The 18,218-nt window shown below is 43.6% G+C and overlaps 1 protein-coding gene across 9 annotated transcripts in view; it reads right to left on the bottom strand.

Moving 5' to 3' along the window:
• The window catches only part of Ncoa7 (nuclear receptor coactivator 7), a 161,278-nt gene that overhangs the window by 79,473 nt on the left and 63,587 nt on the right, over positions 1–18,218 (bottom strand). For all 9 annotated transcript variants that reach the window (XM_063276554.1, XM_063276558.1, XM_063276541.1 and 6 more), the window contains one exon: positions 10,193–10,407. In XM_063276554.1, the coding sequence (XP_063132624.1) occupies positions 10,193–10,407 (215 nt within the window). The remainder of the gene's footprint in view (positions 1–10,192; positions 10,408–18,218) is intronic.

Here is an 18,218-nt window from a genome sequence, read left to right as displayed (position 1 = left end):
AGTAGTCATCATGGAGTATATGCTACTTCCTCTCCCTCCAGTACAGCACGCCCAGCATATTGTTATGGCTGCTTAGCAGTGCCACCATCTAATGTTTAACTAACCTGAGTCATGCTGCATGGAAATGTAGAGTATCTCAAGGGCAGAGGAACTGTCTCTAGAGGACTGTTCTACCACGCGCATGACAGTAGTCCTGGATGAATAATGAAGGCCATATCCGACAGATGGACAGCCCACAGAGTTTGCGAATATGGAAGGACAGAGGATTCCAGTGGCTTTGGTCAGCATCTGATCTATATTATCCATAGACCTAGTGGGTGTTTTGAGCATGGCTACACATATGGCCAGGTCTAGAAGTGAGTCTAGTGTCCCAGGCATATCGAACTCACTTAAGTAGATATGGGTCAACGCCACCATCATTAAAACTACAGCGCAGTCTCTTCCTTCTTCTGGACTAAGAGTCAAGAATGTTCTGGTCTGTGTTGGGTTCGTTTTTGCTCCAGAGTTGAATTGTAGGGCTGAGAACACTGCCCAAGGCATCACTCTGGCTTTGTTGTCAGAGTGCAATGCTTTAGTGTCTGTCACATGCTAGCCCACATGCGCTCTGGTATACTCCTTAGCGTCTCGCTTTTTAACTCTGTAGAACAGGCGGCTGCTTTCTGCTGTACGTCATGAATAGTCATGAAGTCAACCAGGAAAGCAAGCATCCAGCCCACAGCAGACATCGTCCAGAGGACATTCCTTCCGGCTTTCTTCCGAACACCTGTTCTCTCTTCTCCCCTTCCTAGCCTTTCCCACCCTTCAAAAGTTATGCTTTTTTTAAAAAAAAATCTATATTTTCCTTATTTTACATAAATGGATTATGGGTAAATATGGACAAGTTAAATTTTAAAAGAAAATATAGGGGAGATAAAAAGCCAATCATGCATGAATCAAATGTATACAGAACCCTTGCTATAGTCCATTTGTAAACCAGTGGCTAATAAACAACAGAGATTTAGTTCCCACCATTTGGAAGACTAGGACTTCAATATCAAAGGCCTGGCAAGAGCCCTCGGCCACTTCATAGAATACGCATGGCCACTGTGTCCTCATGTGGTAGATAGGGCCAATGATGGCTACTATGTCCTCGTGGTAGAAAGGGCCAGTGAAGTCTCTTTTATGAGGAGCCTTAATTTCAATCACAAGAATGGGACCATTGAGTTCTATAGACTCCCCAAAAGACCATACTTATCAACATGGCTGCCCTGGGAATGTGCACTTATGTCCTCCCCCACCACCAACACACCTCCCTCTCCTGTGTATGTGTTGACTTATGGGCCTTGTGCACACAAAGAGGTCAGAGGACAACCTGGGAGAGTTAATTCCTCCCAGCACGTGGGTCCGTCCAAGAGACTGAACTTAGGTCATCTCGCTTGTCAGCAGGCCTCTTTGCCTACTTAGCTATCTACCTGGCCCAAGTGAATGCACATTTTAACATCTGAATTTGGAAAGATACAAAATGACCATAGCACTCATTAGAACAAAATAACAGAAATAAATACAGTTCACCTCTGGCTCCCATATAGAAACAGCCAATATTTACCTTCTAATGAATCTACTTCCGGCTCCTTTTCATCTGACTTTTATATAGTTACACTATGTGAATTGTCATTTTACTCAAAATAGAACTATGTTTAAAACTATTTCCCACTGCATGCCACTATGGAAATTTGAGAAGTTTCCCCATTTAATTAATTATATGTTTGTATTGTTGGAAAATGATACCTAAAATATATTTTATATCCATTATGTTAATTATATCTTCATGCAATTTCAAGTAGTATGATAGTCACTACAGTGGAATCTTTTTTTCTTTTTTTCTTTTTTCTTTTTTTCGGAGCTGGGGACCGAACACAGAGCCTTGACAGTGGAATCTTTTAATGCTTCTATTTCTTTACAGTGAACTTTAGCAGAAAGGTTGAGCCCAAAGGATATTCAAAAAACAAGGCTCTCGGTAAATATAGCTATACTGTCCTCCACAAAGATTAAACCAGATTACTCTCTACCATCAATCTGTTTATCGTGGTTCCGATCTTCATGCCCCTTAAAATTCCTATATTGAAATTCTTACCCCCAAGATCATGGTATTAGGAGATATAACCAGGCACTCATTAAGAATGAGTCCAAAAAGAAGACTCCTGCCCCAGCTTCCCTCATAGACCTAGTAGAGGAAACAGTGGCCCAGAGACTCAGAGTTTACTAGTGTCTTGACCATGAAGGAGAGACCATGACAGTTCTGTGGTACATGAGCTACCCAGTCTCTGAGACTTCAGTGTCTTTTCCCCTTAATGTCTTTTCTGCCTCATTTAGTGATGATTTGACTTTTCAAGCTGAAACTGTCAGTGATCATGCACTCTTGTCCAACACATGTGTTATTATATACAGTATTATAATACACAGTATTTCCATGCTGTGAGATTTTACACCATACAGAGCACTACACATTAGGGAATGAATGCTGTCATGCAGATGGGCTATGCTTATGACAAGCCTAATCTCTGAACTCGAGATCAGATATACGAGAACCTGGTTTTTTTAAATACTCAGCTTCTTGGTCAGTAGTAGCAGGTTTTTGTTGTAGCCATGACAAGAACAATTTTCAGGAGGCTGTGTTTGACACACGGGGTTAGGTAGGGATCAAGAAAGTTCTTGAGGCAAAGCTAGTTTTACTAAGACTCCTTTACTTCATCACCACTAACTTCCAGACACTCAAATTCCCTACCCACTAGAATTTCTAACTCTGTTCCAAACTTTGGAACAATTTCCCTTATACATTTTTTTAAGTAAAGGAAGTTTTACAAATAGGCTGAATAGAAATTTCCATAGCGGTATTGACGCTGGGAGTAGAGCATGGGACAGAAAACAAGACTACCACTGCACAGAAGCCCATGCTGGAGAGGCATCAAAGTCTTGATCAGTATAACCCTCTACAGCTTTCTACGAAATTCCTGGAATCTGGAAACAAAGAGACCTGTCAGTTGCGAGGTACTTATGAACGCCATGAGGTGAAAGAGTACCAAGCACATGAGACAGGAATTCCTCCCAGGGGAGAGCCTCTGTCTCTGTCTGTCTCTCTGTCTCTGTCTCTGTCTGTCTGTATCTGTCTCTGTTCTCTTCCTCTTCCTCCTCCTCCCCCCTCCCCCTCGTTTCCCAATATCTGTTAGTCTGACAATTATACAATTGGTTAGATACTCCATCAAAATAAGGGGTTAGATCAGGGTGTTGGGGAAACCAGGATGCATTTTCGATTCGTGCTCACAACCAAGCATTTCTGGCTTAATTCTTGTGGTATTCACCGCCAGTTAACATGACTTCTTTTCTTAGGACCAAAATTTGAACGTACTTCATACTAAGAACAAGGCTCCCTTCTCAGCAGTTTGTTTCAAGGAGATCTATGGTGCAAGCAACATGTTGGTGGACACTTGGTGTGTCTGAGAATGTCTTGTCTTCGAACTTAAGAAGTAACTTTCACCTCTCAAATGAAAACTTTTATGGCTCTGGAACAGAGAGTACTAGGTCTCTCTCTAAAGCTCTGGCTATCCTGGAATTCACTACATAGACCAAACTTGTCTGAGATTCACAGAGGTTGGTCTGCTTCTGCCTTCTAATTGCTTGGATTAAAAGTATGTGCAACTGTTCCTGGCCTTATAACAAAATTTTATAGTTTTACTGATTTGACTTCATTTTTAAGCCATTTATCCATGACCCATAAATCCTTCCTACGTTAACCTACATTTTCTCCTACATCTTGCCCTACATATCGTGACCTCCTTTGATTCTATGCTCAAAGAAGTGCTTACACTCCTGCATGCAGACGTCCAGTCTCACGATGGCTGTGGTTACTTCTGTTCCCACGGTTTTTGTCTTTTCATGCAGAATGTGTTTTTTTTTTCCTTTCCCCTCAGCCCCTTCCTCCATGTTCCCCCACATCTGACATCTTCCTTCTTGTCATTTTCCTCTTTAGCTACATTTCTGGTTATTTTACCAGCATAGGTAATTTTTTTGGACTAGAAATTGAACTAAGTCTGTGGCCTACAAGTGTGTTCTTTACCACTGAGACTCATCCCCAGCCCTAGGCTCGTGACGTGTTCTTCTCACATAAAAGTCTATTTTAATCCTATATCCTTCTAATCTTTAAAATCGAAAGGACAAGAAGGCTTTCCACTCCAGGCTTTCCACGGCCTGGCCTATTTATGTTTGGAAGTAAACTTATAAAAATAATATTTTAACCTTGACCTTCTAAGCCTGTGAGTTGAAACAAAAATCAAACAACAGACATGAAACTCACCTATGTGGTTTTAAAAAGAAGAAAACAAAACCCTTAGAAAAGTGGTAAGTTGTGCGGAAAGCTGAGTTGCCACTGTGGGAAAGAACCCAGTCGTTGGCTTCTTTCATATGTTCATGAGAACAAAGAGTCTACAGCAAAGGGACAGGAGAAAATTTCAGTTTGTGTTTTTTTAACTTTTCTTGTTAATCTTCTTTTGAATCAGCATGGAAAGCTGTAATGAATGTAGCAGACACGACAGGCTTGTTAATAAGAAACTACATGAGGCTGACCTTAAGATATACACCTTCAACCACACACTGGGAAGCTCAGCAGAATTACCACGAATCTGAGGCCAGCCTGGGCCTACCTGTGAGATGGCCTCTCAGGAAAAAAGAAAGGAGACAATAAACGAAAGGAAGTGTAGGGGGAGGGAGAGCAGGAAGGGGAAAAGGGGAGAGAGGAAAGGGAGGGGCCTGAGGAGGAAGGGGAGGAGCCTGGGAAGAAGGCTCATGACAAGTGATCGCATTAAGCTAATCTTTGGCTTTGGCAATCACAAAATGCCAAGCTCTTACATAGGAGTCTTTTACCTCCATTACAATGGTTTCCCAAATAATATTCTTTTAAAGTAGGTGGGTAATGGTGGCACATACTTTTAATTGCAGCACTCAGGAGGCTGAGGCAGGTGGATCTCTAAGACTTCAAGAACAGCCTGGTCTACAGAGTGAGTTCTAGGACAGTCAAGGTTACACAAGCTGACACTATCTTGAAGAAAAAATCTTTTAACGTTTCTAAATTGCTCTCCAGGATCCTTGGCATTAACACATGTGTTAATTAACACACTGTGCTATTTTAATAATATACTTTATTCCAAGTTGGCTTATTTTCTTGACATAAAATCTGTCTCTTCTTAATCTTGAACTTGGATGGGCATGTTTCAAGTAAAGAATGGTCCTACGCTGAAATCTCTGGAGTCCTCATATTCCCATTCTACCTGTGTGACTTAGAACAGAAGATGTGCACTATTCCAACATTAAAGACTAACGAATGGAGTGTTCTTTTAATGCAAAAATACTTTGTTGCCAACTTGATAGAGTTTAATGCTGCAATAAATTAATCATCTTTTGGGAGGTTTAGAAATGTTCTGATGAGCTGTATAAAACTTGGCTTGGCATGGTCGCACATGTCTTTGACCTGCCATGGAAGTGGCAGAGAGGCAAAAGAAGAATGATTTCTCTGAGTTCAAGGTCAGCTTTTTCTCCACAGTGAGTTCTAGGCCAGCCAGAGCCACACAGGGAGACTCTGTCTTTAAACAATTTTTCTAAAAACATAGTAATAGCTAATTTTAAAAGCACAGTAAGACCCCAGAATTACCAAACAATTTCTTTTTAAAAAAATATTTATTTTTATGTTATATATGAGTGTTTGGCTGCATGCATGTCTGTGCACCACAAGCATGCAGTACCTGAGGAGGTCAAAAAAGGGTAGTGAATCCTCTGGAATAGAGTTATAGATTGTCATGAAGTTTCATGAAGGTACTGGGAATTGAACTTGGGTCCGCTGTAAGTTTAGCAAATGTTCTTAAGCTCTGAGGCATCCCTCCATCCCCCTACACAACTTCTTAACAGTTTATGCCATACAAATAGAGTAAATGAAAAGTGTCCTATTTATTAGCAAATATACATGCAAACACGAAAAGCTTCAATTCACTTGTTCTGGAAACATTCTGCTTTTTACCGACTGGGTGCTGTGCTAGGTAATGTCTCAGATTATCTGATGCACATGATGTAATGTGATTACTTCCTTTCCTACTTTCTTCTCACAAACAGAATAGAACATTTACAGAATCAGGACCATGTTTTATAATGAGGCAATTCTAGTGACTAAGCCTCTCCATAATAGTCTTCATTAATGTGCTATCACAGGGTAATGAGAGAGTAGTGTATTGCCCGACACTTCAGTGAGTCACAGATAGATCTATTTGAAAAAATCAAGAACATTTTGTCAAAATATCCTTTTTAGTTCAGGTAAATTACTTGGCATATGCAGAATGGGCAACCAGTGAAAGTCACTGCTTTCAACAAACTATATTTGCATAAATAATATCCTTTTGGCAAGGCCTTTGCTTTTGCTTTGTCATCCTATTAAGTTCTGTTTTTTTCCTGTATGCTAATATTTGAAAGAGTCCTGTAATGCATAAAATTCAACAAATGAAGGAAACAATCCTGCAAGGCATCATGGCCCAAGGAGGCAGAGGGAGGTAGATCTGTGAGTCTGAGGGGGGCTGGGGATTTAGCTCAGTGGTAGAGCGCTTACCTAGGAAGGTCCCCAGCTCCGAAAAAAAGAACCAAAAAAAAGAAAGGAAGAAAAGAATGAAAGGAAGAAAGAAAGACAGACAGACAGCTTTGTACTTTCTGTACCCAGATAGGACAGCTCTCACCTATGCCTTTTCCATTATGCACTCCTGAGTTCATGTTGTCATTTAGCACCACTAGCTCATTTTTGCCTCTGTTCCTGGGATCACTACTTTTACACATAGATTTCACCTCACATCTGTAGAGACCAATAAGCAGGCACCTCTAAGCCCCTTGAGAGAAATGAAATCACATCTCTAAACACAAAGCCCATCGCCTTCCTTCCTCATTCTTAAGGTTTCAAATTTGTCATATACTGACTGCTCCTTTTCTTCTCCATACACTATACTAATTAGCCTACTGTGAGCAGAATCTCTCTTCAGAACTTCATTTCCCTAAGGGCTTGTCTCTGATCGGCACAGCCTGCCTTCATCAATTCAGATTCAGATCCTGGAAATAATGGCGCTTCCCCCAACCCTCTTTGAGTTTTACCAGGCAAATCTAAATCCTTAGCAGACAAGATCCTCCCTCTGTCAAGTCTCCTTACTGTCCTGCCACAGAGATGCAACACAGAAAGAGGCACAGGAATGACTCTTGGCTCAAGGTCTGATGCTCCCCCTAGTGGTCTAGACAGACATCCTGGTATGGGACTCTGAAAGGCAACAGTGAGGCATTTGTCAATTATGGCTAAATGTGGTTGGAGCAAATGAAGCCTGAAATTTAGTGCCCCACCCAGAGGTTTGATCCCAGCAGTAGATTCTCCTGATGAAATTCCCCCAAGTCTCCAAGCCAGCAGCGGTCATCACTGTCATTCTTGAGGGATGACACAATGGCATCTCTACTTACTATTAACAAGGAAAACCACATAGCAATTTCAACTAAATGACTACACTGCTAAAGCATCCTGTGGAACTGTCCGGAAATGAAGCCAAAGAATGCACGAGTATTCATTCATCTATATGCTCAGTCTTCTACAGAAGGCACATTTAAAATTCATCTGTCGAGACAGGGAGGTAACTGAGTAAAGTGCTTGCCTTGTATGTGTGAAGACCTGCGCTCCAATCTCCAGTACCAATATCCAGAAAAGGTCTGGCCCGGAGATGGTGGGTCACACCTTTATTCCCAGCACTCAGGAGGCAAAGGCCAATGGATCTGTGAGTTTGAGGCCAGTCTGATCTACATAGTGAGATTCTCGAAATCTCCCCACCCCTCCACACATTCACACACAAGTCTGGTACGGTGGCCCATTTCTGTAATCTCAGCACCAGGAGGCAGAGATAGGTAGAACTTTGAGGCTGCAAGGCTAGTCTATCAGTTGAGTTATGGGCCAATGAGAGAGCATGCTCAAAATACAAGGTGGGTGGTGATGAACAGTACCCAAGATTGGCCTCCACTCACACAAATGGACACAAGTATGTCTATCAAATACACAGACACGCACAAAGAGCGCCTGTCAAGGTGGAGACACTAGGGTCTCATTATCCCAGCCTGCAGCCAGAGAATGGATACATCTATGAAAATGCTGGAGATCTGGCTTGGCCTGGACAGAGACAGGAAGGAAGTCTCAGAAGAGAAAGTAACTTGCCCTCTGCAGTGTTAGCAGCCCCATGGTCATGGCTGAGGGCAGATTCTTCATCCATCTGTCAGAGCAATGCACGAGGCAGCTCTTACTGCCACCTCAGTGCAGTGCAGCATGACCTTGACAAGCACTGTCCCACCACTTTAGCTGCAGGATGCTCTCTGAACACTGCTTCATCGTCTTCTCTTTGCCTAGCCATACCAAGCCACATTTCTTACTCTTTTTTTTCCCCAATTGATAAGATATAGTTGCCCACCTAAACATACAAAGCCCGGTACCATCCATCCCTTAAGAACATTCATAACAATCTGTAAATACACAGAGTGGAATCTTAACGTCTGCCTCCATTGTTGTCCTGCCATGGCTTCTCACATTTCTGACTCTTAATACCCTCTCTCTTTGCCCCCTCTTTGAACTATACTCAGATCTGCATATGACAGAATGGTCAGCATGAAACGGGAACAGCTAGACGAGCCATCATTCCCTGTGCATTTGCAGCAATAGCTAGTCTAAGAAATTCTGAAACACTGTGAACGTACTTTACAGGCGAGGTTTTGTGTTCAGTGGTTGTTTCCAGCTGACACATGCTAGGCCTTGTCTCCTCCAAACACTGCGATCACTGCTATCGGTACCTTTATGGACCTATGTATAAAACCGCTAAGGAAGAGAAATAAACCTGGCTTGGCAGGCAAAGTGCCTGCTGAACAATTGGGGGCCTGAGTTTTGATTCCCCAAACCCATGTAAAAAGCTGAACATAGTGATGGTCTCCTGAAGTCCAGGGCTGTGAGGCAGAGACAGGAGGATTTCTGGAGCTAGCAGGCCAGCCAGTCCAGAGAGTGAATTGAGGCTCAGTGAGACCTGGTCTCAGCAATGAAGGAGAGAGCAATAGAAGAAGGTTCTGAAGTCAACATCTGATCCCTAGCAAGCACATCTACACACACCCATACACACACACACACACACACACACACACACACACACACACACAGAACAGGCAAGTACATCTACACACACACACACACACAGCACAGGCAAGCACATTACACACATACACACACAAACACACACTCACTCATAAAAACAACAAAAAGAGAAAAAACATATTTCTCCTACAGGGAAAGTGGTTCATTAGCACAAAGCACAAACATGGCAGACACACTGCTAGATGAAAAATGTCCAAGGCTGAGTGGAGTATGTTGGTTCACAGCTATCTTTTTATATCATATAACACACACAATAAGAGCTAGGATCAGCTGGGCTCCAACCTCATAGGTGGCAATGAATAGCCTAGTAAGGGCACCAGTGGAAAGGGAAGCCCTTGGTCCTGCCAAGACTGAACCCCAGTGAACGTGATTGTTGGGGGGAGGGCAGTAATGGGGGGAGGATGGGGAGGGGAACACCCATATAGAAGGGGAGGGGGAGGGGCTAGGGGGATGTTGGCCCGGAAACCGGGAAGGGGAATAACAATCGAAATGTAAATAAGAAATACTCAAGTTAATAAAGATGGAAAAAAAGGGTCAGAGTACTTGCTCTATATGCTGTGCTGTTACTAAAATGTTATGTCATAAATCATTGTTTTTGACAAATCATTACAGATTCTAATTTTTGAAGGTGGGAGTTTTTGTTTATTCTTGAGATAGGGTTGGGCTTTTTTACCCACGTAGAACAGACTACCCTGATTTCCCCGTGTAGACCAGGTTGGCTTCAAAGTTGTGATGACCACTGTTGGTATCAGGAACTGCTTTAACTAAGACAAGTTCCTAACAACCACATCTAGCTTAAAAGTTATTACAATTTGTTGTTGCTATGGGTGTTATAGTTTTGAGTCTCGTGTAACCTAGGCTGGCTTCAATTGCCGTTCTTCTGGCCTCTTTGTCCTGAGCACAGGGACTTTAGTTTTATGCCACCATGGCTCAGCCTATGACAGCTTCCACGGTGTCATGAGTACTCACCAGCATTGTAGTATCTCTTCAGTTCCATGCGCCTGATTTCCTTTAGCTGATTATTTTTTCTCTTCTTTTTCTCATCAGTGCTCTGGTCCCCCTCCGCTGCAATGTTGGACTTGTCTTGTTCCAAAATGACTGAATGAGAATCATCTTTCCCGGAGTGGCTCCGTGCGGCTGAGACTATCTCTGCATTTTGTTTGGCTTGTTTTTTCTTTTTAAGTCTATGAGTGAAGAGGGAGAAACATTGGAGAAGTCGCTACATGCCATTTTATGCTGTGGGACCCTGAAATGGAATTGTCTATACATAAAACAGTCTGACAACCCCCCCCCCGCCTCTCTCTCTCTCTCTCTCTCTCCCCCCCCCCCTCTCCTCTTGGCAAGCACACAGACTAGCTTCTAGCTCACAATCACCTTGTCCCAAGTGCTGGGTTTACAGGCTTGCAGGCCTGGGTCCTCTCCACCTTTCTTTTGGTAGGACTGGGGATTGAATCCAGGGTTTATACATGATAGGCAAGCATTTATCCTCAGTTCTGTTTTAACTTAAAAGAAAAACAAGGAAGAGGAAGAAGGGGAAGAGGGAGAAAAAAAGAGAAAGAACGGGTTGGGGATTTAGCTCAGTGGTAGAGCGCTTGCCTAGCAAGCGCAAGGCCCTGGATTCAGTCCTCAGCTCCGGGGGGGGAGGGGGGGGGGGAGAGAAGGAGGTGGGAGCTTAAAGACAAAGTCTCACAAAATTATTCAAGTTATTTTTCTTTTCTAATCGCTTAAATATTCTAACACGAAGACCAGAGGTCTTTGCTCAATTTTGCATCCACAATACAAAATCTCAGAAGTACTGGATACATTTTCCTATGGGTCTGAAATGATGAGTATTGTTATTAAATCGAGATACAGTAACCCATCTATAAAGCCTCATTTGGGGCACTGCATGATTTTAAAAGTGTTTGTGATTTTCTGTTGTACCTAAGAACTGAGAGACAAGCAGGAATGAAATGTTTTATACTGGTTTGAAGGCAGGATCAGGAATTATAGCACCTGACTCTGGTTTGTGTAACTCTTCCCTTTACATAGATGATAGGAGCCCTATAGTGCTACATCCCTTGGGATCTAAAATCCCCTCATAACGGTATGGAATAGTGCGATCACTGTGATTACTAATATGAGAACTGGCCGATTACTTAGTGAACATCTTCGATGCTTTCAATTCTTTATTCCCAAGGCCAAGCTGTATGAGCTGAAGTTAATCATCATTCACTGAATCTACCCCTTCCCGAGGAAGGCATGCTCTGCAATGAACTGGTCAACAAGTCCTTGAGAAAGTTCGTGTTCTACAGAGCGTAAGTTCTTTCATAAGGTCTGTAACCTCTTGAACCTGGGCACTCTGTTTAAGTATAAATACGTAGAGATTAGGCTCCTTCGGCTTGGGTAGGAAGAGACTTTGGATTTGAAGTTTGCATCCTGTTACACAGTTCTCGTGCCTTGGGCTCTACAGCTGAAGTCAACACCTACACAGCTTGTTGAACACAGAGTCTTCACCCCTTTGAGCCAACGTCTTCGGTCCAGACAGATAGAGACTCTGTGTGCAACCCAGCTACAAGCCTTGGCTCTATTATGGTGTCCTGCCTGCAGGCTATGCTAGTGCAGTGGTGGCACTAAGCTTGAGGACGTAACCAACTGAGGTCTGATGTGACGTGAGGCTTACTCCATGATATGGAATCCATATCCAACACTTGGTGAGTGACCAAGAACCTGAGACTAGATAGCGCAGAGACCTAGGACAAAAAGGGAAAGAGGGGGAAAGTAGCAGTAAAATGACTCCTTATGATGTTAGGGAATACTCATGGACCAGTGCCTGGCTCAGCCATCATCAATCAGAAGCTTCCTTCTGTCTCCGATGGCGACAAATGCAGAGCTCTACAGCCAGACCTCATGCAGAGGATCAGAGACCTTGGAACACTCAGTCCTAAAGGAGACGTTGGTATCAAATCCCTCCATTAAAGGCTTGGAAAGCCGTGTAGAAGAGGAGGAAACATGTAAGAGTCAGCGCTAATGGAGGACACCAAGAAAGCAAGGCCTTCTAAATCAACAGGCCTGACACACATATGAATTCACTGACACTGAGGCAGCATGCACCAGGCATGCATGTCTGTGCAAGATGGGGGTCCTAGAGCTGAAAGCAGTGGGCAAGTATGCTACATGCTACCCTTCACTGAGCACCAACGATGTCAGTTCTAAGGCTTTCATTTACTTGTATAAATAGTCTAAAAGCAAGACAGTGGGAAAAGGTACAGTGGAGTACACATCTCGTCTCTGTGTGTTTGTCTGAACACACACACACACACACACACACACACACATACAATTACAAATCAAAGTTAGGGGACTGCAGAAAGGGATTACTTTCAGTGAGCACACTGTTATTTTCTCTCAGGTTTTAAGCCACTTTACTGGTAAAAGAATAGGCTTCATGAAGTTAGGCCTGATGATCCCTCTACTAAAGTAAAACTTTTCCAATCAAGTTAGCACATGAAGCTTAACTTGCTCTGTGGAGAGTTCAAACATCTCTTTGGGGTGTGGTTTCTGTAAAGACCTGAGTCCTTTGCTCAAAATGCTGGTTGTCTGTGGGCAGCTAGTCCTGCTCTATGCATGAGCCCATCAAAACTTGCTTGAAATGAACCTTTCACGTCATTCAAAAATGAGTGTTTCTAGAAGGAAGCAGATGCATAAAATTAGCTCTGTTGCTATCTTCTGAGATATGCTGGGTTTTTTCATGTTCTGGATTTTTCCACTTGGTGTCCTCATTTCACCTGCTCCCGGCGATAATCGAATCCACCCTGATCTGGGCTGCGTGTTTCGATGAGCAGCAGCAGTGTTTGGGAACACCTCATTAGACACTAACTCTCGCTCGTGGAAATGAGAAAATGGGATATACTGATTTACTTATGTCTTTGTCTCTTTCTTAGCAATTGTTTCTTCAGAAGGGAAAAAAATGCTAGAAAAACAGGAATACCGAACTGGTTTAGAATAAAATAGAATACACTTTAGCTCTTTGAATTTCTAAAATCAGTTTTTGTTTTGAATAGAGTAATCTGTTGTTTTGGACATTATCATTATGACTAACTGGAACACAGTGGTCTTGCAGCTGGAATCAGAGGATTTCCTGCAGCCCTGATAGGAAGCCCTTCCTTCCAAACACAGATACCGCCTTTTCCAGGCGGGGGCACTGGCAGCCTGGCGAGTGTGGCAGGGTTAATAAGGTCAGATGCTGCTCTCTGCAGGTTTTTAAGTTTTCCCCTCTGTTTTCGGAATCGCCATCCAACAGAGTAACTGTATTCTCACAAGAGAGATTTGCTGTCGCTGCACTGAGATAAACTGGAGCAAAGTGTGCACTTGTGCGCATATGTGTGTGTGTGTGTGTGTGTGTGTGTGTGTGTGTGTGTGGCCAGAGTCCGGCCCTTGACATATTCCTTGATAAATGGCCGCCTTATGTTTTGAGATAGGGTTCTCACTGGGCCTGGGGCTCGCCTACAAAGCACAGCATTACATTTAGCACTTGATTGCTATAGGCATAAGTAAAGGAAACAAGTCTTCATTCAGTTGGATTTCTCTTTCTTTAAAATAAACCACAAGTACAAGAACAAACATTTCTACCTTTCCCTCCCACTGTTCCATTTAAACCTGTCCCTTCTAGCTGCTAAATCTCCCACCCAAGTCTCCTTCTCTTCTAGTTCTTCTCCCAGTGAGTATGTCAGATGCTCTGCCTGGATGACTGCCCAATACTATTATGGTTTGTTTCACTGTGAAAGTGGCACTATACCTTACTCCAACATTCAAACTGTGGAAAAGTCAGAATAATTCTTATGTGCAGTGACTGAGGGAGCTAATAGGAAAGCCAGAAGAAAGGGGAGAGGCCATGCTGTGCCTTCCTCCTCCCTGGGGTGCACAGAGCACCACCAGCATGCTGCTGGGAGGACTGCTGTGGTTCCCAGTCTCCTTCATACCCAAGTGAGGCTAGCATACCTTTGGTAGTTGGGAACAGGGTCCCAGGTAGGCATTTCCCCTCAGTTCCTCCCCACATGCCTGGCAGGAAAGGGAAGGCAGAGTACAGGATGGGGTGGATTGGGGTTTGATTTCCAAGTGAATGCCCAGAGTATGTAGCGGCTGGTGAAGAGAAGGCCTTCTCTTAGAGAAGCCCTCGCCCCAACCCCAGTGATCCTTAATGAAGAGAAGGTCTTTGCTTGTCGAAACTGCTTTATTTGATGGTGAATGAGAATGCATACACCTTAGTCAGGGATTGAAGACCTTTGCCAGATGGATACCCAAGTAGGGAGGTTCATTTGCTGAACCCTCAGGGGCCTATTTAAATACCTCACTAGCATGGAGAACTCCAGGTTTTAATGCTACCCGACTTTCCTCCTGTAGAGGCCAGTTGGGGGTTGGGGACTCAGAATCCTCCAAAGTCAGAGAAAGAGAAAACCTGCTAACAAGGGAGTTTCCCATTTTGAGTGGACTCAGAGGCTATCTGGTCATGGCGGACTACAACCTCCATTAGCAGTTTTCCCACAGGGAGATGATAGTGATAGACCTTCCCCAAGGGCAAAGTGAGCCATGGTTTGTCTGGACTTTCCAGCTTCCTACTGTGCCATTCAGAAGAGCTTGTTTATTGGGAATCTATAGCTCTTTTACATTCAAGTAAAAGGCAAGATATAAGCATACCACCCTCTCTCCCAGTTACTGTGCTTGCCACAGTGAGCAAAACAGCTAGGTGGTACTGTTAAACACGTTGTATAGATGCGTGAAACCAGACTCCTTGAGTATAGAAAATGAGTTTGGGACACTGGCATTCATCAGACATGGCTTTCAAAAACCTCCTCTCTGATCCTACAGTCCCTTCCCTGGGGGCAATGCAGGGAGTGACACAGAGTCCTGTGAGACTGAAGCATGCTCTGGCCCTTGCAGTGAGAACATCTGAGGGCAAGGACTTCTACTGAAGCTGAGGGAAGCTCATGTTTACTGCTTCATTACTGCTTTGTGAATGGGCAGCTACACAATGGAGCGTGGGTTCTTTCAAATCATGCCCCTGCAGACCCGCCCGTGAAGACACACCCCTTCACACCTGTTCCGAATTTCTACTGTGTTTTCAAGAATGGATGTCCACCGCTTGCTACAGATTATTTCATGTGAACAGAAAAATGCTACGTTATAATTAAAAATATATTAAATAGATGGGTTAGGGATTCAGCATTCATGAAGCCTTGAATTCAGTTCTCAGCGGTGCAAAAATAACCAATGAAACCACAGCCTTCTTTAATTAATATTAATTTTGAATTCAAAGTTCATGTGTCTCTGAAAATTGTACCACAGAAGTAGCTACCTAGTGCAGCACTGTCCCATAAGATAACCAGTAGCCAGCTACCCACTGGATTAGCGTTTATTTTATATATGTTATTACTATGTGTGAAGAGGGGTTTCTCTCTCTCTCTCTACACACACACACACACACACACACACACACACACACACACACACATATATGGATGTGTATACCATGGCACTTGTGTGGAGGTCAGAATCAATTCTGTGGAACAGGGGGTTCTCTTCTTCCACCCTTTATGTGGGTTTTGGGGACCAAACTCAGGTGCCATGTTTTTAAAGCAAGTACTTTTATCAAAAAGCTACCTCACTGGCTCTGATTACTAAATTCAATTAAGATATTTCAAAGTTACCTAAATATTTAAAATTGAGTTGTAAGATAATGCATTTTGACCCAGAGGCCAGCCAGCCACAGGGCCCTTTGGTAGAAAGACCAGAGTGAAGAGAGAAGCCAAATGGTTTGGTCATTATGAAGAGAATTGGAGACAGGAGGGTGAAGGAGAATGCCTGATGTGAGCAGCCTGAGTCCATGAAGTCCCAGCCTGTGCTGCCAGTGAGGCCATGTCTGGGCTGGTGGCCACGCAGCAAGCAGGGGTCTGTGTTGATGTCTGTCCATGTCTCATATTAACACTAAATATCATGTGGACGTCCGTGGTCTGGGCTGCCTCCCTCCTGAGAACATATTGATGTCCAGGGGCTGTGCAGAGTTGACCATACCCCTTGCTGGCTTCAACACTCAGGAGAGTGGGCCCTCTAGTGGTGTGGTGAGGATGAGCCAGCCCCATGGGCACGAGAGCAGGAGGGTTGGCCTTGCCCCTTTCCAGATGTGGCACTGGGTGAGCCTGGGCGGTGATGGTGAGTTTTCCCTGGTGGTGTGGGGCTGATGGGCTGACCAACTAAGCTACCACCCAGGCCCAGATCGGGGGCTTAGGGTTGGCCCTCCCAAACATCTACCTCATCTACAAACTGAGTGTGTGAAAGGGTCATTCTTACAGGTAAAAAGCTGCAGGATTACCATGGCACACGACAACAGGATATCTGAGAGGAGTCCCAGTGAGAATCCAGTATGGAGAGTGAAACAGAAGCCAGAGGCTTCTAACAAGACTCATTTGCAAGTAAAGACGTATGGACAAAGGGGTGCACTTGTGTGACACACAGTGACACACTACAATAACCAGATGTCTTATGTTTTAATTTTTATCGTTTTTGCTTTTTATTTTCTTTGGGCAGGGGCAGGTTGCAAGGGCAGAGGGCAGATACAAAGGGATGGGGAGATGAATGGGACTGAGGTGCATGATGTGAAACTTAAAAGTTATACGTAATAAGTTAACATAAAAATACTACATTCCAAGTGCTTAATGGACTTGTGCTAGCAGTAATATGGGACAATGTTAGACTATGTTAATCAGGACAATCCTCCCACTGCTGGCAGCTCTGATCATAGCTACGCAGCCCTACTGGCAGAGGTCAGTGGAGAAGGGAAGATGAGAGTTGTATTCAAACCCCAATGCGGATATTCTGTGTACAGGATACAGGTACACACACTCATGGTGAAGTGAATTTCCCAAAAATCAAGTTACTAAGGACACAGAGAAGGGAATAAGAAGTTTCTCATTTTATTTTCTTTTTCTAGTTTTACATTTTTATACCACGTACAAGAGGTATGTACATTTTTAAATATTTAGAGAAGTCTTGAAGAGTCTTTCCTTCTATAAGAACTTAGGATATACATTTTGTCTAAAAGTTGAGTTTGATTTTTTTCATAAAGATTATCAATAAAACCTTGTAGACTTGACAGGGCTTAGTGGCACACACCTTTGATCCCAGCACTCAGGAGGTAGAGACAGTTGTATCTCTGTGAGTCTGAGGCCAGCCTAGTCTACATGGAGAATTCCAGGACAGCCAGGGACCTGGAATAGAGGGACTTCCATCTCTAAAAAAGAAAAGAGAGAAACTTGAAAGGTAGAAAGATGGCTCACTGGCTAAGAACACTAGATGCTCTTTTAGAGTACCTGGGTTTTATTTTATTCCCAGCATTCACATGGCAGACCATAATATTCTGTAACTCCAGTTCCAAGGGATCCAAACCCCCTCTCCGACCTCTTGAGGTACTGCATGTGTGAGTGGTACAAAGGCATACCTGTAGGCAGAGTACTCACAAGCATAAATAAAAGGAATAAATCCTCAAAGAAAGGAAGAGAGAGAGAGAGAGAGAGAGAGAGAGAGAGAGAGAGAGAGAGAGAGAGAGCGAACAAACCTTGGAAGATCTGTAACAGAAGCTAAGGGGCTGAGTTACAAAACTGTCTTTGCGTGTCTGTTACAAAAGCAAGAGCAGGCAATTTTATCTTTCTCATAGATAAGGAAGGCTGAGAAAAGCTGGGCCCATTTCCCAAGGTCACAGGGCAGAGTCACAGGCATTCACAAGTCAAGCCTTGCTCTCACTGCCTCAGGCTGCATGCTGAGGGTGTTAGCACAGATGGCACTGTCTCTTGGCCTTCCAGTAGGGCGAACTGGGCTGGGGAACTCTATGGCCTCCTAGCCTTGGCAAGGTTGATGAAGAGCTGCCTCAAACTGATTTGAAGAGAGATTTGGGTTCTGGCCTTGGTCCATTCAGTGATCAGTTCTGTGACTTCCTTTGTAATTGTCCCAAAGTAAGCAGAGG

This window comes from Rattus norvegicus, chromosome 1 (assembly GCF_036323735.1).
Source record: "Rattus norvegicus strain BN/NHsdMcwi chromosome 1, GRCr8, whole genome shotgun sequence".
NCBI lineage: Eukaryota > Metazoa > Chordata > Mammalia > Rodentia > Muridae > Rattus > Rattus norvegicus.
Note: the sequence above shows the minus strand (reverse complement) of the source record. Positions and strands in the feature narration are given on the sequence as shown.